Raw genomic sequence first — 24,928 nt, 5'->3', positions numbered from 1 at the left:
TTGTATTATGTGATACAGTTTTATAGGCACTGGGATTCCCCCCACCCCTCCCACATTTAAATCATTTTTAAAAAATAAAGTTGAGGGCCTAGTACTCTAGCCTAGTGGCTAAAATCCTCACCTTCACCTACTGGGATTCCATACGGGCGCTGGTTCTAATCCCTGCTGCCCCACTTTCCATCCAGCTCTTTGCTTGTAGCCTGGGAAAGCAGTCCAGGACAGCCCAAAGCCTTGGGATCCTGCAACCACGTGGGAGACCAGGAAGAGCTCCTGGCTCCTGGCATCGGATCAGAGCAGCACCGCCCGATGCGGTCACTTCGGGAGTAAATCAGCGGACGGAAGATCTTCCTCTTTCTCTCATCTTGTCTGTATATCTGACTTATCAATAAGGATGAAATAAATCATTAAAAAATAATAAAATAAAATAAATAGAAAAGCAAAGCTGAAACAAAAAATGCTGAAAATTGTAAATAAAGACAAAAATCAAAAAAGCTGAAATTAAAAAAATAATAACTCTTATTTGGAAGGAGTTAGACAGGGAGGAAGAAAGATCTTCCATCCACTGGTTCATTCCCCAAATGTCAAGGTGCAGGTGTCTGGAGGAAATTAATTGGGATATATGTATCTAACAGATGGGGGAGGAAGGGAAGAATGAAAAGCCAGTAGTGGGGCAGATTGGGGTTCCCCTCTGGACCACCACTTCCACTGGTGAGAGATGGAATGGGGCAGATCAGGTCAGGAAGGGCTACGCCTGTTGGCCTCATGTGATCTGGATTAGAGGAAAGCTAGGCTGGGTTGACTGTTCTTACTGACGCATGTGTTAGAGTGGGATTGGGTTGGTTGGGCTTTGCCGCAGTATAATATGCTGGCAAACACTGGCACAGGGACAAATTCTGTCAAGTTAAACTGCAGAACCACCTAGACAGTGCATAATCTGGGAATGGGACTATGTCCAATGGGGAAACAGTGGGCACTTTCTTCTTGGGTTGCCACTCGCACCAGTTAGCGTGAGAACCAGAACTGGGGCAGACGTGGATAGACAGTGTGGTACCCATCAGCATGCGTGAGGGCTGGATAGCAGTGCTGGTTGGGCTGAACTAGGTTTCAATTCCCATTGACATGTACATGCACTGAATGGGATTTGGAACGGACTGGACCAGTCCAATGTACATACTGGCAAGCATGGGAGCCAAGGCAGGGGGAGGGCCTGGGGGCGAGGGAGGTAACTGTGGGTCACTCCAACTAGGCTGAGCTCCCACTCGTGTACATGAAGGCCAAGTGTACGGTGGGCAGGAATGGGCTGGACTGCAATACCAATTGGCGTGTGTAGAAGACAGGGGTGGAGGCAGAACTGACCCAGCAATTGCAATCAGTAGTATGTGCATAAGCTGACTGGGGCAATGGACTGTGCTGACCCTGTATTGGTAAGCACAAACAAGAACTAGATCTGGTATCACCTCAGATAAAGTTTCTTTGGGGATCCCCCCAACTGAATTGTTGGACTCAGAATCCCAACAAAGAACTGCAGGTTCCATGGTCTGACCGTGGAGTGCATGCGTCAGAGTTGGGCCTCCTCAATGGCTTAGACGGAGCACTGGAGAGCACAACCAGGTGTACATGGAGGATATGGCAGTCCTTTGTAGATTGCACAGGACACCTGATACCACAGAGGATGGAGGACAGAGTATATGGATGAAATACCCCAGCCAAGTGTTGGCAGTGAATATCTGAGCCAACAGAAACTCTAGGGTACACTGCATCAGCCAGTGGATCCTGGCGATTTCATCATGCTTAGAGTGGTGAGATATGCAGTATTTCAGAACTGCTGAACTATCAAAACCTCTTGAGCAGGACTCTCAGAGCATGCCCCACACTGGAGACTCGAGATGGCTGAGAGGGCTACATGTGGCTTCTCCCTTCATTTCCCTCCTTCCCCCAGATACAGAAAGGAAAAAAAGAGAATGTGGAAATGGTGACCTCACCCACCTTCCTGCAGCCCTTGACCCTTATCACTCTAATCACTCTTTTTTAAAAAGATTTATTTATTTATTTATTTTACGAAGTCAGATATACAGAGAGGAGGAGAGATAGTGAAGATCTTCCGTCCCATGATTCACTCCCCAAGTGATCACAACAGCTGGTGCTGCGCCGTTTCGGAGCCAGGAGCCAGGAGCCAGGAACTTCCTCCAGGTCTCCCACATGGATGCAGGGTTCCAAGTCTGTGGGCCATCCTCGACTGCTTTCCCAGGCCACAAGCATGGAGCTGGATGGGAAGTGGAGCTGCCGAGATTAGACCTGGTGCCTATATGGGTCCCAGCGCATTCAAGGCGAGGACTTTAGATGCTAGGCCATGCCACCGGGCCCGCTAATCAACTATGTTAAAATCATCAAAAATAGAAATAACTTTAATATATATAAAAACACACTTTCTAAAATAAGAAAAATTAAAATAGAAACCTTGAACTTCCACCTTAAAATTTTTTTTTTTAAATAGAGAAGGAATCATAATTTTTAAAAACCCTGTAGGACCCGGAGCGGTGGCCTAGCAGCTTAAGTCCTTGCCTTGAATGTACCAAGATCACATATGGACACCAGTTATAATCCAGGCAGTTCCACTTCCCATCCAGTTCCCTACTTGTGGCCTGGGAAAGCAGTAGAGGATGTCCCACAGACTTGGGATCCTACACCCACATGGGAGATCTGGAAGAAGCTCCTGGCTTCTGGATTCGGATCGGCTCAGCTCTTGTTGCGGTCACTTGGGGAGTGGATCAGCTGATAGAAGATCTTTGTCTCTCTTCCTCTTATATATCTGACTTTCCAACAAAAATAAATAACTTTTTTAAAAAACTGGAAAAATTTCATAAAACTAAAGATCTTTGAAAATAAGACTTTTTGACAGAAAACAAAAAGAAAAAAAATCAACAAATACCTGAAAGATGTGCAACACATTACCAATCAGTACAAAAATATAAATCAAAACCAAAATAATATACCACCTCATGGCCATAAAAAGTTCTTAACAATAACAAAAAGGAAGCATGTGTCAACATAAATTTAGGAAATTGGAAAGTGTGTGCTTAACTGGTGTTAATATAAAGTGATATAACTGCTATGAACAATACGGTAACCTCATGGTTATTCAGCAATAGTCTGCATAAACAAGACTTTCAAAGCAGTTCTAACTCAGAGATAATCTTGCAGTCAGGAGATTAAGCTGACTGTTCGGATGTTCACACCTTATATCAAAGCATCTGGGACTGAGTCACATCTCTGCTTCCATTCCAGTTTCTTGTTAACATGAATCTTTGAAGGCAGATGAAGGCGGCTCACTTAGTTACTTGGGTTCCTGTTCTTCATGTGTAGAACCTGGATGGATTTCCAACCTACCAGCTTTACTCTGCTCTAGACGTAGCCATTTGGGGAGCAAATCACAGGATGGAAGATCTTTCTCTGTTTCTCCTTTTCTCCATAAAATCTGATCTGCCTTTGCAATCAAAATAATTCTTAAGAAAAAAAAGTCAGAAATAGGTAGCAGGAGCCAGTACTGCTGCCTGAGTTAAGCATCTGCATGCAACACTGGCATCAAGACCCAGCTGCTCCACTTCGACCTGGGCCCCTGGTGATGTGCTTGAAGGGCAGCAGAGGATGCTCCCAGTACTTGGATCTGTGCACCCACGTAGGAGCCCCAGATAAAGCTCCAGGCTACTGCTTTTGGCCTGGCCTAGCCCTGTCTGATGTAGGCATCTGAGAAGTGAACCAGCAGAAGGAATATCTCTATTAACTCTTCCCTTCAAACGAATAAATCTAAAAGAAGAGAGGGTGGTCGGAAGGCAGGAATTTGAAGAAGAAGCGATGAATAAAAGAAAGGAAGAAGTGGTGGAAAGAAAAAAAGAAGGAGGGAAGGAGGAAATGAGCTAAGGAGGGAAAGAAAGAAGGGGGAGAAAAAGATAGAAAAGGCTTCCAATTTGGGTAACCTGGTATTTAAATTGACTGTACCACTTAAAAGCTCACTGATATCTCTAAACTTTCTCCTTAGTAAAACAGAGACAGCTGTAGTAACTTCATCTAGATAGTTACTGTGACAGACACTGGACATACATAAACCATCCCTTTTCTTTACTAAGGGATTCTCAATTTCAGTCTTTGGAACTGACTGCGATTTCCATTGTTCTCTGGAGGTAGGACGGCCAAGGAACTGTAAAGTTAAGCACATAAATAGAATTCCCAGGAAACTCTTCCAGATCTTGTTGAGAACTGTGACCTCTTACTCTTCTTTCTAACCTATTTCATGCTGGAATACCAGGCCATGTTCAAACAGAAACCACGTCCAAAGATATGACTAAAAAAGACAGAAGGTCCCTGCATGCCTAAAAACAAAGGAGCAGTATTTCCATCTGGGCTTTTCTTTTTTTTTTATGAAAAACTCCTATTGCATTTTCCTTACACTTAATACCCTAATAAAATTGTTCACAGAATCACAAACATACATACAGGAACCCCTGCACCCACAGGAGAGACTCAAATGAAACCACTGGCTCCTGGCTTCAGAATGGCCCAAGGCCATCACTGCAGCCATCTGGGGAATGAAGCAGCAAATGGAAGACATCCTTCTTAGTCTCTCCTTGTCTAAATCTGCTTTCACATAATTAAACACATCTTTAAAAAACATGTACATTATGAAAAACTCATTCACGGATTGCAAAATTCTTTGCACCTAGGTAAACATTTTAATTCCATTTGTCCTCAAACATTTTGAAATATGACATTATGCTGGAATTTTAAGATCAGTTACACATGAGTAGGGCAGAGTTTTACCTATAGAACAAATACATGAAACCTAATAAATTAAGGGACTTCAGCAACGCGTACATTTAAAATCTGGCATCATAACCGGCATTATTAAGCACTTGGATGAGACAGGTCTGAAATAGCAGGTCTGAAATGACCATCTTCAGTATCACAGATTTTCTGGCAATCATATATGCAGCAGCCAACCTTTCTCGCTCCTGAATTCTCTTCATGAAGAAAGGTCAGTTCCTGCCCATGTGTTCACCTTCAACCTAGTCATATCTGAGTCTCCAGAGCTTTCAAAATCACTTTAATGATAAACTATTGGGGGAAGGAGGAATAAATATTTATTGCACCATTTGCATTCAATATCTGGACCAAAAGGTTCTGCATGTAAATCTCCACCCTAGTAAAATCTGAAGAAGTACAACAGAAAAGCACTCACTAAGAACCAGAAACATGAATTCACATTGGGGTACAGAGCCCCAAGTGTAACAGCTCAAAGGTTCAGGATACATGTCTGCTGCCTTTACAATTTCTACAGGGCCAACATTGCACTGCCAGTAACCCCAGTGCCTGCAGCACCAACATCCCAATCAGACACTGGTTTGAATCCCAGCTGCTTCCATTCCAATTCTAGGAAAGCAGTGGGAAATGATCCACGTGGGAGACACAAACTTCCTAGCTTCTGTCTACTCCAGCCTGGCCCAACATCTACCATTGTGTCCATTTGGGGAATTAATCACCAGATGAAAGATATCTTTCCATCTCTCATTCTTCTTCTCTTTGTAATTCTGCCTTTCAAATAAATTAATTTTTTAAAAAAAGCTAATAATAAAAATTAAATAAATCTTAAAAAAAGGAGGGGGGCCCGGCACTGTGGCCAAGCAGCTAAAGTCCTCGCCTTGTACATGCTGGGATCCCATACGGGTGCCGGTTCTAATCCCAGCGGCCCTGCTTTCCATCCAGCTCCCTGCCTGTGGCCTGGGAAAGCAGTCAAGGACGGCCCAAAACCTTGGGACCTCGCACCCACATGGGAGAACTGGAAGAAGTTCCTGGTTTCCAGCTTTAGATCGACGCAGCACCAGCCGTTGCACTCACTTGGGGAGTGAACCATCAGACGGAAGATCTTCCTCTCTGTCTCTCCTCCTCTCTGTATATCTGACTTTATAATAAAAATAAAATAAATCTTTTTTTAAAAAAAAGCGAATAAAGCATTAGAATAAAATCCCCATTACAAAGCTGACTAGTTAATTTTCTTTAGCAATATGCACACTTCAGGGAACCCATGCTAAGATTTGGTGATTGCGACAAACAGTAATAAAGAGGTATATCTTCTAATAGCTCTGCTTTTTTTTCTGACCCTGTGGCCATGTGCACAGATGACCAGCTCAGGAAGAAATTTGTTCTTTATCTATATCATAAATATTGCAAAATATCTCAATATATATCTAAAAATTTTCTTCTCAATAAACTAGCTATAGTCTGGCTATACCTCACAATAAAACTTACATTCACGAACTACACCCTCTGAAGTTCAAGAGAACTAGTTCTCCTTACATACCAAATGACAGAAATTCAGGCAGTAGTAAAAGCAACTGTTAAACCTCAAAATACTACCAAACTACTTCCAAACAGAAAGACGGCACTCCTAGATCCTATCAGTGGCAGTACTCATAAAAGGACAGAATATTCCCCTTAATTAAGGAATTCTAGTTAACAAAATGTATCCTTCATAAAGGAGCACACAAATATCCTTTATGGTTCAACAATTCTATTCTTAAAGTTTGTCCTATAAAAACACTTCAACAAGTATAGAAAGATGAGTAAAGAAAAACACATTCAACATTGTTTATAATAGTAAATAGTTATTTACAGATGTATAAAAGAGGAAGTTGGTCAATTTACATAGCACAGTCACAGGAGAAAGCACTCATTAACAAGGAGGTAACTGGCCTATACTCATTGACACAGAATGACAGCCACACAGCTGAATATAAACAACAACAGTATTCCTATAAATGCCTACACATACCTCAATACCCATCAACATATTCATATGTGAATACACTCACAGAAAAAAGTCTGGAAAGATATATATTAAACTTTTCAAACTGGTTATCTTTGGAGACTTATAATAACAAAGGCGTTTACTTTCTACTGTATTCATTTCAAAATTGTAAAATTCAATGTATTACTTTTATAACCAAATTTTTAAAAATTCTTCCACAGGAAAAGAGATCCTGCAAACAAAAGAAACTTTTTTTAAAAAAGTAGTTAAATATAATCTCTGAATGATTTATACTGACAAAAGGTACAGCAATATTTCAACATGAACAGTAACTGATAATAAAAACATTTACTGAAAAAGTGTAAAAGTCTTATAATTCAACCTTATTTGCTAAAAGTACTCACATGGTGTGATGAGATTAGAATTAAATCTGACTGAAACAGCATATAATACAAATAGCTAAATGTTTTATTTAGACTTACACTTATCCATCTAAAAACATTTCTCAAGTGGTACTTACAGTTCTCTACAACCTCATCAAAAACTGCACCACTTTTCTGTTCAAACTGAAAAAAAACAGAACGAGAGAAGTATTATTAATAGTACATTGTCTTCCTAGTATCCCTCACTGTTTCCCCCCAGGAACTGCAGTTTTGGATATAAATCAAACAAATGCATGATTTATTCAGCTTCTGGCTCAAGCCACCCTTTTCTTGGCTTTCTCCTGGTGCTGACCCTAGGAAGCAGCAGGTTATGGCTTCTGTCAATCCTACAGGTGACATGGACTGAGTTCCTGGCTTTCAGCTTCAGTTAGCCCATCCTCAGTAGTTGCAAGTATCTGGGGAATGAGCCAGTGGATGAGAATCCTCCTTCTGTGTGGTGTGTGTGGATGTGTGGATCTGTCTCTCTGTCCCTCAAAAAACAGAATGAAGATCATGGACTGATAGCCAGCCCATTAACTAAATCCTTGTCCTGCCTGCGCCAGGATCACATATGGGCCCTGGTTCATGTCCCAAGTGCTCCACTTTCCATTCTGCTCCCTGCTTGCAGCCTAGGAAAGCAGCAGAGGACAACCCAAAGCCTTGGGACCCTGCACCCACGTGGGAGACCCAAAAGAAGCTCCTGGCTTCAGATCGACTCAGCTCTGGCCACTGCGGCCACTTGGGCAGTGAACCAGCAGATGGAATAGCTGTCTCTAGTTCTTTCTGTAAATTTGCCTTTCAATAAAAATAAGTAAATCTTTACAAAAAAAAAAGAATAAAATAAGTGTTCCAAATTGTATCTGAGAGGTTACAGATGCCCCAAAATATAAACAGATGTCACCATGAGAAGATGTAAGGTATCTGAAAATAAGAAAATAACCATCAAAATAAAAATATTATCAGGTAGGCTAATGGCAAAACTCTTGATTTTAAAAAAAACAAAAGGGCAAGAGTTTGGAAAAGATAATGTACATGACTTAAGACACTGAACTAGTAAGTCTAAGTCTACCAGCCATGTAAAAGCTAATCAGAACAGAAGGAAGGAAGGAAATGATGGGATGGCATACTAGGAAGAATTTTCCCTGAAATACAGATAAAAATACTTCAGATTCAACAAATACAAGATAGGTAATTAAGAGGGGTTGGTGCAGTGGCTCAACACACTAATGTTCCACCTGTAAGCACAGGTACCGGTTCATGTCGCGGCTGCTCCAGGACTCAGCTCTCTGCACCCAGGAGGGAGAACTGCAGGGAGTCCTTGGCTCCAGAGTTTAGCTCTGACCACTGCGGTCATTTGGTGAGACCAGAGGATGGAAGATATATGTCTCTCTCCTTCTGTCTGTAAGTTTGCATTCAAATAAAAATAAATAAATGGGTAATAAGAAAAAAAATTTCACCTAGGTGAAATTCAAAGTGAAGACAACAGGAAGAACTAACTTATATAAAGGTGGATTTATAAAACACATTTAAAGCATTAGGTAAATACTAAAAAGAAGAGGAAACAAACAGTGAAAAGGCTATTCTGTTTATCATTCCTTTTAATGAACTAATTGTAGAATGAAACTAGAACTAGAGATCTCTTAATATACAGTTGTCAAAAGGGAAAACACACATTAAGAGGAACCCGAATGCAAAAACAGACAATGTACTTTTTTTTTAAGATTTATTTATTTTGGGGCCCGGCGCGGTGGCGCAAGTGGTTAAGGTCCTCGCCTTGCACACCCGGGATCCCATATGGGCGCCGGTTCTATCCCGGCAGCCCCGCTTCCCTTCCAGCTCCCTGCCTGTGGCCCGGGAAAGCAGTCGAGGACGGCCCAAAGCTTTGGGAACCTGCACCCGCGTGGGAGACCCAGAAGAGGTTCCTGGCTTCGGACCGGCATAGTATCGGCCCGTTGCGGCTCACTTGGGGAGCGAATCATCGGACGGAAGATCTTCCTCTCTGTCTCTCCTCTCTGTATATCCGCCTTTCCAATGAAAAAATAATAAAAATAAATCTTTAAAAAAAAAAAAAAAAAAAAAAAAGATTTATTTATTTTGTAATAGGAAAGTCAGATTTACACAGAGAAGGAGGTACAGAGAGAAAGCTCTCCCATCCGCTGGTTCACTCCCTAAGGAGCCACAACTGGTGGAAATGAGCCCATTGGAAGCCAGGAGCCAGGAGCTTCTTCCTGGTCTTCCATAGGGGTGCAGGGTCCCAAGGAGTTGAACAGTCCTCTACTGTTTTCCCAGACTACAAGCAGGGAGTTGGAAAAAGGTGGGGCAGCCAGGATATGAATCAGTACCCTTATGGGATCCCGGAGCATGCAAGGTGAGGATTTTAGCCACTGGGCTACTGCGCCAGTCTCTGACAATGTACTGTTTTATATGACACTGCCCCTGGCTACTTTTCCTGATTGTCAATCAAATATACAATAGACTTGCACACAATGTTATGAGAAAAATAAATGTTACTCATGATTTCTCAAGCAGAATGTCTATGTATAACTTAAAGAGCCTTAGGGACTGTATCATTTAACTTTAGAAACTGATTATAAACAAAACTTCTAAGAACTATTGCTTTTTTCAAAAAGAAAACATACATTTAAACATTTATTTATCTACTTACTTATTTAAAAAGCAGAGTGACAGAGAGAAAGCAAGCTTCCATTTTCTGGTTTACTCCCTGTAACAGGGCTGGACCAGGCCAAAGCCAAAATGCCAGGAACTCCATCCAACCCTCCAAGGCGTGGGACAGTGGTCTAAGCACTTGGGCCATCTTCCACCACCTTCCCAGGTGCATCAGCAGGAAGCTAAACAGGAAGCAAAATAGCTGAGACTGAAACTTCCACTCTGATAGAGGGCCCACTGCACAACAGCGGCTCCAAGCTGTCCTATAAGAAAGGCCCCATGTGGGGGACCTGGATGGAGCTCATGACTCCTTGCTACAGCCTTGCTCAGCCCTGGCCATTTCAGCAATTTTGGAGTGAACTAGAGGACGGAAGATATACCACCTCTCTGTGCATGTCATTCTGCCTTTCAAATAAAATAAACCTTTAAAAAAAGAGAATCAGGGCCCAGCGCAATGGCGCAGTGGTTAAAGTCCTCGCCTTGCACGTCCAGGATCCCATATGGGTGCTGGTTCTAATCCCGGCAGCCTCGCTTCCCATCCAGCTCCCTGCCTGTGGCCTGGGAAAGCAACTGAAGACAGCCCAAAGCCTTGGGACCCTGCACCTGCGTGGGAGACCCAGAAGAAGTTCCTGGTTTCAGATCGGCATAGCATCGGCCGTTGCGCTCACTTGGGGAGTGAATCATCGGATGGAAGATCTTCCTCTCTGTCTCTCCTCTCTGTATATCCGCCTTTCCAATGAAAAAATAATAAAAATAAATCTTTTAAAAAAAAACTACACAAAGCAAGAAATTATCAACAATACGTAATAGTAGTAAAAAAAGTATAACCACAACTTATGACAGTATGCAAATGTGGCTTATGTCTCTCCTAAACATGTTACTCACCCTTTCTCTTGTGATGATGTGAAGCAAAATACTGCCCAGATCATGAGATGTAATGAGGTGAGTAACAAAGGCACTGGGCACAGAGACTACAATGGGCTATTGAACAGAAACACTGCAATCTGATAAGCTAGCCTGCTGCAAAGTGACTAACAGATGTGTGGCATATACATTACAGACAAGCAGAATAGTAATGTATCAGAAAGCTGCCTCAGTCCCACCTACTTCCCAACTTCTGAATGCTCCCACCACTCCAAACAGCCCAAGACCCAATACAGGCCAAGGGCGTCTTAAACCACCAGGTCAAATACCTATCCCAGGTTCCAGAATGTTCCAGGCGATACAAGGCAACAGCTCCCACTATAGAACTGCAGCAGCTGTTAACATGTAGCAGGGAACTGACTCTGTGTCTGGCTTTTTTCGTCTCAAGTACTTTATGGAGCTTTAATTTATTCTCTTCAAAATGTCATGAAGTAGGTCCTGTTAACAACTCTGTATGACAGATGAAAAAACAGACACACTGACAGCCTAACGGGACAGTCACAGAGCTGAGTCTCCTGAGAAAAAACATCCACTCTTCAGAGCAAACACGTGTCCATAACCAGGCCTCAGTCTTCCTCAGCTTCTGCTGCTTTCATATTGCTAGGACAACTTCATCCCCAGAGTCAATGCTTCAGCCATGGGTGAGCGACCCTGCGGCTCACCCAGCCTTTCAGGTAGTTTCGATGCATCTGGAACGTCATGCACAGTGCTTTACGGTCTTAGTTCAACAGTGAACAAGCACTCGGCTTCCATGACCGAGCCAAAGTTACGACACACCACAGTGTCACGTACATCCCACACACTCAATGTCCTAAACAACGTACAACTCACAACTCTCTCATCTCATTGCCGTAGGAGAGCAAGCTATAAAATCATAGCAGCTATAAAATCTTTTCTGCAAATTTGGGACTGTTATAAGGAATCAAGTAAGCATATACATTTCTCAAAACTTTCCATTCTTTTTAAAGATTAATCTGCTGGTAAATAAATTACACAAACTCTATTTTTAATCCCATTTTGGAGATAATTTAGAAATAAATAAAAATACTTATTATTCAAAGACCTTTAGAATTATACAATAACTGAACAATCAAGTTTCTTTCAGTAGAACCTAAATAAAATCAAGATTATGCAAAAGATTAGAAATTCCATACTTCTTAAAGCCAATAAACCGTAAACCTTCCCTTTGTTCCATGAACATAACAGAAGCTACCCTGGCTAATGTGTGTACATATCCGTGATAGCAATCTTTAAAAAAAAAAAAAGATTTATTCTATTTTTACTTGAAAAGCAGTTACAAAACAGAGACATCTTCCATCCGCTGGTTCACTCCCCAAATGTCCGTATCAGCCACAGCATGGCCGATCAGAAGCCAGGACATTGTACTGTCTCCCAAGTAGGTGCAGCAGCCCAAGAACGCCAAGCCATCCTTCCCTGCTTCCCCATGAGAAGCTGAATCAGAGTGGAACAGCTGAGATGCGAACCTGCACTCAATTGTACTGCAGGCAAGGGTTTGGTCTACAACTTCATAGAGCTAGCCCCACAATCCTACATTTTATTCCCAAACATAGAGGACTTCAAAAAGTCCGAGGGCAGGGCAGGGGGTAGGGAAAGAAACAAATTTTAAAATGTTTACTTAGTACAAACATTTTTTAAACCTGTGAGTATCAGTGGTCATCAAAAAAAGTCCATGGAAAATGTTTATATGAGGGCCCGGCGCAGTGGCCTTGCAGCTAAAGTCCTAGCCTTGAAAGCGCCGGGATCCCATATGGAACCGGAACCCGACTCAGTAAGTTAAACTTTTTCGCCTATAGTGCCAGAATTGTGTATGGACTCCAATTCATGTGCCAACCACTCCACATCTGACCAGCTACCATATATGGCCTGGAAAGGCAGTGGAGAATGGCTCAAGTCATTGTACCTCTGCAGGCATGTAGGAGACCCAGAAGAAGCTCCGGGTTCCTAACTTCAGATCAGTTGAGTTCAAGCTATTGGGAACATTTGGAGAGTGAACCAGAAGGTGGAGGATCTTCCAACTTCTGGCTCTCCTTTCTGTAATTCTGCCTTTCAAATAAAAGCAAAATCTTTAAAAAAGAAAAAAAGAGGAAGGGAGATTACAAAGGACACAGCCAGACAAAGAACACACAGGATAGAAAGGGAGAAAAGGGAGCTTCTGTGTCTTTCCTGGACACATCACCTTCCAAACACACCCATGTGTTCACCAAACTGGAAGCTCTATGAATCCTCTCATTGTGTGTGTGCGTGTGTGTGTGTGTGTGTGTGTGTGTTTTAAAGGATTTTTTTACAGGGTCCCAATGACTTAGACCATCATCTGCAGCATTCCAAGCCACAGCAGAGAGCTGGATGGGAAGATGAGCTACCAGAACACAAACCAACATCCACACGAGATGCCTACGCTAAAAGGTGGATAAGAGCCTGGCACCATGGCCTAGCAGCTAAAGTCCTTGCCTTACATGGGGCAGGATCCCATATGGACACCGGTTCTAACTCCAGCAGCCCTGCTTCCCATCCAGCTCCCTGCCTGTGGCCTGGGAAAGCAGTGGAGGACAGCCCAAAGCCTTGGGACCCTGCACCCATGTGGGAGACCCGGAAGAATATCCAGGCTCCTGACTTCAAATCGGCTCAGTTCCAGTCGTTGTGGCATCTTCAGCAGTGAATCAACGGATGGAAGATTTTCTTTTGTCTCTCCTCCTCTCTGTATATCTAACTACTCAATAAATTAAGATTTATAAAAAAACAGTCCTGAGTTTCTAAGAGTCGGCCTCAGATTCATTTCTGAAACAGATCTGATCAACTTGCAACCTAACTACCAGGCATATCTGGATGCAAAGTTCACAGCAATAATTTTATCTGCTCTAGCAGTTTCCCCAGAAAGCTTATCGTTAGCCCATGTGGTTGTGAGTAATGAAATTAATCTTGGCTGGCAATAGGAAGGTTTCAGTCTCCTTGTAATCACTATTTTTTCTTAATGCAGAAATTAACTTCAGTGCTTTAGGCTAACTGTTAGTCAAACTGAATGGGATCTGCTCCTGATACACTTCAAATTGTCATACTGAAGTAACATTTTTATATTTATTAAGTTTATAAAGACAGTTCACACTATAGCTACCTGCTGGCCTACTTTTTGTCCTATTTTCACTTAATTGGCATGACTTTCAAGTTTTCTGATCCTATTTTATTTACCAATTCTTCCATTATCAGTTACCAATTCTAAATTTCTATACTTACATCTTTGTTGGCTAATTCTCAACTTGTAGAGTAATGTTTGTGCAAGCTCACATGCATTTATCATTGGCAGACAAGAAAGTAGTATGACAATACATTTCACCGTTTTTGTAAGAACTGAGTGACACAGGCTTGGTGAACAATGTCCACAGACACTGCAAGAGGTAATATGACTGATCACTGATCATGACAGGCATTAGTTAATTATGATTTTCTGACTAAGGAGCTAGCATTAAAGCTTATGCTTTCAGTGTTACATTGACATCCTAGAGGCACGCATTGTGACATGACTGGTTAATGCACCACACCGCCTAGGATTCCGGCATGCCATGAATGCCAACTGGAGTCAGTCGCTCCACTTCTGATCTAGCTCTCTGCTAAGGCACCTGGGAAAACAGATGGTCCCAAATCCTGGAGATCTAGGTCCCTGGCTCTGGCAGGAATTGTGTCATGTGGAGAGTAAACCAGCAGATGTCTCTAACTCTACCTTTCAAATACATAAATCGCCAGGTGGGATAATCAAATAAATAAATCATCCAAAAATCATAAAACATATTTTAATAAATAGCTGAATAAACACAAACTAGTTTAAATTTATCACAAGGGGCTTACACTATGGCCCAGCAGGTTAAGCCACAACTTGTGAAACTGGCTTTCCAGGTCTAAAACCTGGTTCATTCAACTCCCTGTTGTTTGGATTCCAAGCCAGCTCACAACTAATGGGCCTGAAGATCAGTGAGATACGGGCCAACTGCCTGGGCTCCTGTTACACAATAGGAGACTAAGGTGGAATTCTTGGCTTCAGGATTTTCTGACTCAGATCTGCTTACTGCAGGTATTTGGGAAGTGAAAAGTTATTTCGCATTCTCTCACCAGGCCTTTCAAATAAAGAAATCTTGTTTGTTTGTAATTGATTGTGCAATATAAGATACAGACTTTCATCTATTACTAAAAACATGCTCTAAGACAATTCTTGCAGATGGAAGATCTCTGTCTGTATCTCCTTCTCTCTGTATATCTGCCTTTCCAATAAACATACTTAAAAAAAAAAAAGAGAGACACTTCTTGAAAGTGACGTGACAGGACCAGCAGAGGAAACATCTTTTGCAGTAAATCAACTTCAATTCCAATAAAAATAAATAAAACTTTAAAGTAAAATTTCAACAGACTTATAAAATAGCTAAATAAGTCTCCATTTCACTTTTTTATTTATTTAAGCTGTATTTATTTTGGGGGCCTGATGCCGTGGCCTAGTGGCTAAAATCCTTGCCTTGAAAGTGCCAGGATCCCATATGGACACCGGTTCTAACCCCAGCAGCCCTGCTTCCCACCCAGCTCCCTGCCTGTGGCCTGGGAAAGCAGTGGAGGATGGCCCAAAGCCTTGAGACCCTGCGCCCACATGGGAGACCAGGAAGAGCTCCTGGTTCCTGGCTTTGGATTGGTGCAGCTCTGGCCATTACGACCACTTGGGAAGTGAATCATCGGACTGAAGATGTTTCTCTGTGTCTCTCACCCTCTCTATATATATCTGACTTTGCAAAAAAATAAATCTTTAAAAAAGATTTTTATTGCAAAGTCAGATGTACAAAGAGAAGATACAAACAGAAAGATCTTCCATCCCCTGGTTCACTTCCCAAAATGGCTGTAACAGCTGGAGCCAGGAGTTTCCTCCTACTCTCCACATGGGTACGGGGTCCCAACTCTCTGGGCCATCCTCGACTGCTTTCCCAGGCCACAAGCAGGGAATTGGAAGGCAAGTGGAGCAGCTAGGATGTGAACTGCTGCCCATATGGAATCTCAGTGCATGCAAGGTGAGGACTTTAGCTACTAGGCTACTGCACCAGGCCCATCCCTTTAAATCTTCACATGTATGTTATGTATAAAAGCATTTTTTATTTGAAGGAGAGAGATACAAAGAAGGACAGATAGAGATCTATCAACTGGTTCAATCCCCAAAAGACACAAAGGCCACTAAGCCAGTTTGAAGCCAAGATCAAGGAGCTTTCTTCAGGTCTCCCACTTAAATGCAGGCACATTAACAGGGAGCTGGATCAGAAGTGGTACAGCTGGGACTTGAACTAGTGCCCATATGAGATGCTGCTTCTATAGCCAGAGACTATCTGTTTTGGCACAGCAACAGCCCATATGCTTTTTTGCTTTTATTGGAGGGGGATGGATTTTATTTTATTTACTTGAAAAGCAGAGATACAAAAAAAGAAGGGGAGAAAGAAAGACAGACAGACCATGTACCTGCTGGTTCACCGCCCCCCACCCCAGATGACTGCAATACCATACTTGGGCCAGGGGAAAAGCCAGGAGCCAGCAGCCCCATACAGGTGTAGAAGCTCAAGCACCTGGGCCATATTCAGCTGCTTCCCCAGGCACATTAACAGGGAGCCAGATTGGAACTGCTATATAGCTGGGACTCAAGCCTGTACCCACAAAGGATGCTATGCTGTAGGCAGAGAATTTATTCAGTAGCACAAAACAATGGTCCCAATGTCATGTTCAAAAGTATACAATGGGGCCCGGCACAAAGGCTCAACGGTAAGCACCAGGATCCTATATGGGCTCATCGTTGTTTCCTGGCTGATTGACCTCCTTTCCAGCTCCCTGCTTGTGGCCTGGGAAAGCAGCAAAGAAAGGCCCAACCCCTTGAAACACTGTACCACGTGGGAGACTCAGAAGCTCCTGATTCCTGGCTGTGGACCAGGCTGCAACTGCAGTCTCCTGAGGAGTAAACGAGCAGATGAAAAATCTTTCTGTCTCTCCTTATCTCTGTAAATCTGTCTTTCCAATAGAAATAAACCAATCTTGGACCCGACGCGATAGCGTAGAGGTTAAAGTCCTCGCCTTGCACATGACAGGACCCCATATGGGTGCCGGTTCCAAACCCAGCTGCCCCACTTCTCATCCAGCTCCCTGCCTGTGGCCTGGGAAACCAGTTGAGGACGGCCCAAAGCCTTGGGAACCTGCTCCCGCATGGGAAACCCGGAGGAAGTCCCGGCTCCTGGCTCCTAGCTTCAGACTGGCTTGGCTCCAGCCATTGTGGCCGCTTGGGGAGTGAACCAAGGGAGTAAAGATCTTCCTCTCTGTCTCTCCTCCTCTCTATATCTGCCTTTCCAATTTAAAAAAGAAAAAGAAGAAATAAACCATCATTAAAAAATAAATCTTTTGGGGCCTGGCATGGTAGCCTAGTGGCTACAGTCCTCGGCTTGAACACCCAGGGATCCTAGTTTGTAGTCTCTACTTCCCATCCAGCTCCTTGCTGGTGGCCTGGGAAAACAGCTGAGGACTGCCCAAAGCCTTGGGACCCAACAACCATGGGGGAGACCAGGAAGTGGCTCCAGGATCCTGGTTTCAAATCAGCTCAGCACCAGCCACTGCAGCCACTTGGGGAGTGAATCAATGGGTGAAAAATTTTCCTCTCTATCTCTCCTGCTCTCTGTATATCTGACTTTCCAATAAGAAAAAAATTAAATAAATCTTTAAAAATAAATAAATAAATCTTTTAAAAATGTTTCTTTCCAAATTGGAGTCAATCCTATCAAATCCTGTTGCAGTTTTATTAAGTATTCATATAATATTCTAGATCTTTTCTTTGTGTCAAGAGTGTTCAAGACAGCTTCACCAATGGATTCCAGCTCAAGAAACCACTTTCTGAGGCAGGCACTTGGCACAAATGGTAAGCTGCCACTAGGAGGCCCACATGTCTTTATCAGAGTGCCTGGTTAGATGCCCAGTTCCTGCTTCCAGCCGAGATGCTGCTCAGGTGCACTCAGGAAGGCAGCAGGGATAGAAGAGTGTGGGTCCCTGACATCAGTGTAGGACAGAGTTCTCCCCTCCCTGCTTCACCTGGCCCAACCCTGCTTGCTGCAGATAACTGGGAGTGAGTCAGCAAACAGAAGTATCTCTGTTATCTCTTACCATGGGTAAAAATAAATAAATAAATAAGAAACAAAGCACTTTCTTTGCTTTTCTGTGAAAATGATACAACCAACCAATTTCTATGCTCATTTGTTAAAGGTTAAGCATAAGATTTCTGCTATTCGGTTACGTGAAGGGTTTACTTCTAATGCTAGATTCTTACTATGTCCACCACGTTTCAACAGTGAGGGTTTCAATCACTCAAAAGTCAACCTTGAGTGCTGACATCGATTTCTTTCTTTCAAACTCCTGATAATTCTGATATTTTGAATTCTTCTCAGGTCAAAAGAAGGGAGCTGGATCCAAAGCGGAGCAGTCAGGACATGAATCAGTGCCCACATGGGATACCAGCACTTACAGGCTGAGAATTAGGCAATTGAGCCAAAGAACAGCCCCTAGTATAACTGTTAAGGATCCTAGAGTTGCTGGAATTATAAACAAACATTAGCATAAACTTAAAATCACCAACTATATTAGCCCCTACCAGGCATTGGTCTATTTTTGAAGTTTTATTGCTAAACATGAACATTTCTGCTCAACCTGTGAATCTTAGATAGCATCATTGTCTCAATGACTATTTCATCTATACTAAAAATCTCTGGGTTACTGTCACTACTTTCACCAGTTATTTTAGCTTGAAGTCTGAATAACTTGCTCTAGTCTTCACATCAGCATTTGTTACTTCACCTGTATTTTCATGATACAGACAAGTTCTTTCCATAAACCACAAGAACTGAGCTCTGCTAGCTACACATTTTTCTTCTGCACCTTCCTTACCTGAGTCTTCAAAGAATTAAAAAGTTATTGCTCCAGTAGGAATAATCAGCCCAGCCTGGCTTTTCCCTGATCTAGTCCACATGAGACGCACAGGTGTTGAAGCCCTGCTTAGACTGGTCTGCCCCCATCCCAGCCTATGCTCTCCTGCGGGAGTAGCTGTCCAGCAAAGGAACCCTCCCTTATTTCCCTGCCAGCTCTGCCCTCTTCCTTTCTTGTTCTCAGGATGGTTGGGCGCTGCGATCCCTTCCGGTACAGGCAACCTCACCTCGGCATTCTGTATTGTGCACTGGTCTTTGTTGCAACCGAACTTGGCTCGACCCACACTGGTGCCTGGATTTGCCAGTGGATGACATGGACAGATTCAGCCTGGTCTTGCCCCAACGTCTGCCAATTGTATGCCAGTGGGTAGCTTTCCAGGTCCTGTTCTGGGCTGTTTCCTATAATGTTTCTTGCGCTTACCGGCCGGGTCTGTGTCCTGCCAGAGGAGTTGCCCAGGCTCCTCCATCAGAACCTCTCCCAATGCTACACATACTGACAAACCAGGGTAGGGGGTGGGCCTGGGGGGGGTTACTGCGGGTCGCTCCAACTAGGCTGCAGCTCCCACTGGTTTATGTGAGGGCCAAGTATGTGCTGGGCAGAACTAGGCTGGACTGCAACACCCATTGGTTCCAGTGGAAGTCGGGAGTGAAAACAGAACCAACCCAGCAATTGCAACCACCAGCTGATTGGGGCGATGGACGGTGCTGGGCCCTGTACTTGCTAGCACATACAAGAAGTTTCTTTGGAGATCTTCCTAATCTAAATGCTGGACTCAGAACCCTAACGAAGAAAAGAGAGACAGAACAGGTCAACCAAGCATCTCAGCTGTGATGAACTATGTCAATCGGTGGATTTTTCCAAGACCTCATAGTGTTTGGAGTGGCAAGACTGGCAGCGATTCATAACTGTTGAAACATCAAAACCACTTGAGCAAGAACCTCAGAGCATGCATGCCCTACATCCGGGACCTGGGGAGGGTGGGAAATTGGGTGGGTCTTCTCCCTTAATACCCCCCTTTAAACATGAAGAAAACAATATGGAAAACATACTAGTATTATCCTCTTTCCTGTAGCCCTTGAACCTTCTTACCCTAATTAACTATGTAAAGATTGTCAAAATAAAAAAATAAATAATTTTTTTTTCAAAAAAAGCTATTGCTTTTCTCAGGAAGAGTCTTTGGCTTAAGCAGATGTTGTTGTTGAGTTGATCTGCTATCTAGACTATCAAAATTTTCCTATCAAACAGTTAACAATAAACGATGCTGTTATTGGTGGCACATTTTTAATTTCCTTTCCTGAAAGAACTTTCCCTTTCCTTCTTAAAAAGTGGATTAACTGTTTGAAGCAACAGATCTGCCTTTTACTCCATCTCAGGTTCTATCCAAAGCTCAATCATTTCTAGTTTTTTTAATTTTTAAATGTGAGACATGGAACTATGCCTTTACTTCAACAATCAGAGGCCACTGTGGGTTATTAACAACCTGACTGCAATAATACTGTGTCTCAGTGAACTTTCAGGCCCAAAAGGCAGTGAGATAAGGCAAGAACCAGCGAGCAGAAAATTCCGATGAAGCAGGATGCTTGCAAAGTCTCCCCTATCAACATGGGCATGTTCATGCATCCCCTAAGTAATTACAATGGATCTAACATTCAGTGGTCAATGATCAGAGCTTACCATAGCAGATATGATGAAAAAATTGCAGCTATCCTAAGAATTGCCAAAATGTGACACAATGTCCAAAGTGAGCATATGCTACTGGAAGAATGGCACTTATTGGACTGTCTGGCTCAGGGTTGCCACAAACCTTTAATTTGTAAAACAAGAAAAAAGCACAACACCTGAAGCACAGCAGAAACAAGGCATGCCTATAAAAAGCTACCAGCACACAAGACCAACTCACAGAAGAGTGCTTTCACAAATCCATACTAACAAATCTTTTAAAGCAGGGATTGACACATTTTTTTCTCTATGAAGCACAAGATAATAAACACTTCAGGTATTGTAGGTTACCTGCCATCACTGTGGCATTTTGGTCTAAAAGCTCCATAAAATGCAAAAGCCATTCTTAGCTTGAGGACAAAACAGAGATCACAGACAGAATCTGCTTGCAGGTTAAAGCCGGCAGACTCCTGTTCAAGAGAATGAGCCAAAAATAAGCGGAAAAGGACTCCCACTTTCGGTCATTACAGTGTAACAAAGACTGGATTTATTTTCCTACCTTAAACAACTAAAAGTCAGATAAAACAAAGGAAGTAGAGTTTGCAGACACTAGACCACAGGCAGATTACAAAAGTGATGCTTGGGCCAGACACAGTAGCCCAGTGGCTAAACCCTGCCTTGCATTTTAATTCCAGGACCCTTTATCGGTGCTGGTTCATGTCCCGGCATGTGGGGAGCCATGCAGTTGGGTCGGATGGCATGGGTGTGTGCAAGGCTGTGAGGAGTTTCTAGCTGGAGGCAAGGCCCATCACAATGCCTCTGGTCACCTCATTGCTGCCTCACCCATTGTATGGAACTCAATCACCTCTCTGATGTTTCATAGAATTCTTCTGAGGGTGGTGTTGTTGTTTTTCTTCTAATGTGAAGTGATTCCTGTAACTGGTATGACACCTCAAATTGATCAATCATGTTATGATAAAAACACCTTTAGTAACAGTAAGGCGATGACACACTGCTAAAAGTATACAATTGAGCCCACTATGTTTCCAAACATCCTGTTATGTGCCCACTTTTGTCCTGAAGTTTGCCCTGGTATAAGTAATGTTTTCCTTAAGAAATGGCTTGATAACATCTTGCAACAGATGGCAATCATGGAGGTACAAAGAGTTTGCTTACCATACACCTCGAACTGTTACAACACATGATATGACGCATTTTAGTTTCTCACCACAGAAAGCAAAAGTATATGGGGCATCTTTTATAAGGAAATAGATGTGAACCCCCTCAAAATGGTTTGAAAACTCAATCTTACATTGGCACTTACATTTAGGGAAAGAAAACAGTTTATAGATAAAAGAAAGTTTCTTGTAAAAGCCCTCTGTTTGTAGATTGGCTGAGCTGCCTTGATCCATTTCACTGCCCTTTAACAAAAGAATGAAAAACAACTGAATTGGCACTAGGTGAAGGTGACGGTAATTAATGCATGATTTGATTATAAGAATTAGCAAAGAATCTATGTGATATACTTTTATAAAATCCTTTCATTTATGATTTTTTAATTCTGTACTCTTAATATTTTAGGCAATATTAGTTTGATTGTGTTTAGTGAAAATTGATTTTGAGTATAAGTAAACTACTTGTCACTATGTAACCATATGCACTGTCAACTGTGAAGTTCCTGGCTTCAGCCAGGTGACTGCAGGTTTCAATGAGTAATGGTTTGTTGAAAATATTTGCCTTAGGATTGTTTTTTGTATTCTCTTAACCATGAAGTGAAAATGAAACAATTGGATGTTGTGCAAAAGCTTGTGATGATTTATGTACAAATAAAGAGGGCAACTTTTCTGAGTTGTCCATTATGAGCATCATGCCATAGTGGTCTGTGTCTTATCTCTTCCTATCATCTTGCCGATCCACGCATCCTTTGCAAGCTCTCAGTCAGCTGGAGCTGGTCTCTGGCATCGGCAGGCCCCACTTCCCATCCAGCTCCCTGCTTGATATCACAGGAGGTGGAGACTGGTGAGCCAGGAACTGGGGCTACTGAGACCATGGTGGAAATCTAACAATAAGAACCCAGACATGGAACTCGCTGGAGGGAATGACACAAGTGACTGCAAACAAAGAGCCATGTACCAACTGCAATAAGTAAAATCAAGCTGTAGACCTGTGGGTGACACAACTTAGAAACCTGCCCAAAGGAGAAGAATCTGATAACTAGAAGTACAATGACCAAGAGTAAAAGAAGAGACAAAGACACAATGAATATTACTGAAGACTCATCTGCAAAGGAGCAGCCCTTTGCCAACCTCAGAGTTCACTGAGGAAGACATGGAGAAAATGGGGGACACATAATTCAAAACACTTCCTATGAAACTTCTTTTCAACAACAAGACGCACGTAATGCAGGAGTTGAAGTAATTTAAGGAATATGTCACACCGGAAATGAATCAAATGAAAGCTGATATATCAGAAATGAAGAATAGAGTGCAGCAAATTAAAAGTACAGTGGAGAGTCTCCAAAACAGAATGAATGAAACAGAACAAAGAAACTCAGAATTATAAGAATATTTCCTGTCAGCAGGGGGAAACAACAAGCTCATAGCAGAGCTGGGTCAAGCTAAAAAAATTTTCCAAGAATTAAAAGACACTATTAAAAGGTCAAATGTAAGAGTTATAGGAGAAAGAGAAGCTGGATTTAACAATGAATTTAACCAAATATTAAAGGAAAATTTTCCAAATCTAGAAAAAGAATTAGAAAACAACATCCAGGAGAGGCACAGAACTCCCAACAGGCTTGAACAAAAACGATCTTCACCAGGACAAATGATAACCAAGCTCTCTTCAACTGAACATAAAGAAAAGATTCTTAAATGTGCACGTGAAAAGAACCAATTGACATATAAAGGAATGCCAATTAAATTCACAGGAAACTCTACAGGCCAGAAAAGAACACAGTGACATATTTCAGAATCTAAAATCAAAAAATTGTCGGCCCAGGATAAAGTCCCCAACAAAACTTTTCTTTGTCTTTGATAAGTTAAAAGGATATGCCTCTTCCAAATTTGCCCTACAAAGGCTATTTAAACATGTTCTCTTGACAGAGAAGAGGAATAGCACCCACCAAAACCAAAGGCAAATGTGAAGAACATCCCAATAAAATAACGACTGAAAACTAAACCAATGGGCCCGGCGCGGTGGCGCAAGTGGTTAAGGTCCTCACCTTGCACGCCCGGGATCCCATATGGGTGCCGGTTCTAATCCCGGCTGCCCCGCTTCCCTTCCAGCTCCCTGCTTGTGGCCTGGGAAAGCAGTCGAGGATGGTCCAAAGCTTTGGGACCCTGCACCCACGTGGGAGACCCGGAAGAGGCTCCTGGCTTCGGATCGGCATAGCATCGACCGTTGCGCTCACTTGGGGAGTGAATCATCGGACAGAAGATCTTCCTCTCTGTCTCTCCTCTCTGTATATCTGCCTTTCCAATGAAAAAAAAAAATAAAAATAAATCTTTAAAAAAAAAGAAAACTAAACCAATGAACAACCCATTGTTAAAATGACAGGACCAAATTACCATCCATTCATATCAATGCAAATGGCTTAAACTTTTCAATCAAACGTCATAGACTAGTGGACTGGATTTAAGAAACAAAATCCATCTATTTGTTGCCTACAGAAAGCACATTTCACCAACGCAGATCAGCTAAAACTGTATCTCATGGATTTTTTTTTTGTTACAGGAAGGTGGGTAAGATTATTATTTCTATATTGTTTCCTTCATGTATCTGAGGTAAAGGGGGATATTGAGGGAGAAGCCCCACCCGGTTTCTCACCCATGCTCTGAGACACTTGCTCAAGTGGTTTCAATAGTTTACCAGTTATGAATTGCTGCCAATCTCGCCTCTCCAAACACAATGAGGTCATTGAAAAATCCACTGATTGACATTGTCCATCATAGCGTCTCTATTTGCCCAGTATTTTGTTGCCAACCTATAGCTGAGGTGGTTGATTAACTTGTTCCATCTTCTGATTTTTTTTTTAAGCTTCATCTCTCCAAAAACACTTTCTTCCTCATTAAATTCTTCACTGACTCATAAATCATACAGAAGCATCATTTTCTTCAAGGAGGTTCTTGATTTTTTTTTTCATTTCTTCAATGACACATTAGTCAATCAGTAGCACATTAGTCAATCAGATTTTCATTTAAGGGGATGTGTAGTAACTGTGTAACAGAGACTATCATTTCTAGCAGCATGTCATTTAACTTCATGGCATTGTAAATTTCTGTTTTTCTTCCTGTTGTTGATTTTGTATTATGGCTTTTCATTTAAGGGGATGTATAGTAACTGTGTAATGAAGAAAATTATATCCAGATGTCAGAATACAATGCAGTATGTATCTCTACCTCCAGATCAAAGATGGACTCCCAATGAAACTGTTAACTATATCTTGACGATAGGATGTTGGATTCTCTGC

The 24,928-nt window shown here is 42.3% G+C and overlaps 1 protein-coding gene across 2 annotated transcripts in view; it reads right to left on the bottom strand.

Annotated features, from left to right (window-relative positions):
- The window catches only part of ZMYM4 (zinc finger MYM-type containing 4), a 132,418-nt gene that overhangs the window by 90,312 nt on the left and 17,178 nt on the right, over positions 1-24,928 (bottom strand). For both annotated transcript variants that reach the window (XM_040974189.1, XM_040974190.1), the window contains exon 2: positions 7,320-7,365. In XM_040974189.1, coding sequence (XP_040830123.1) covers positions 7,320-7,365 — 46 coding nt within the window. The remainder of the gene's footprint in view (positions 1-7,319; positions 7,366-24,928) is intronic.

This window comes from Ochotona curzoniae, unplaced genomic scaffold, assembly GCF_017591425.1.
Source record: "Ochotona curzoniae isolate NIBS_2020 unplaced genomic scaffold, NIBS_Ocur_1.0 contig_2404, whole genome shotgun sequence".
NCBI classification, from domain to species: domain Eukaryota; kingdom Metazoa; phylum Chordata; class Mammalia; order Lagomorpha; family Ochotonidae; genus Ochotona; species Ochotona curzoniae.
This window is presented reverse-complemented; position numbering and strand designations above follow the sequence as displayed.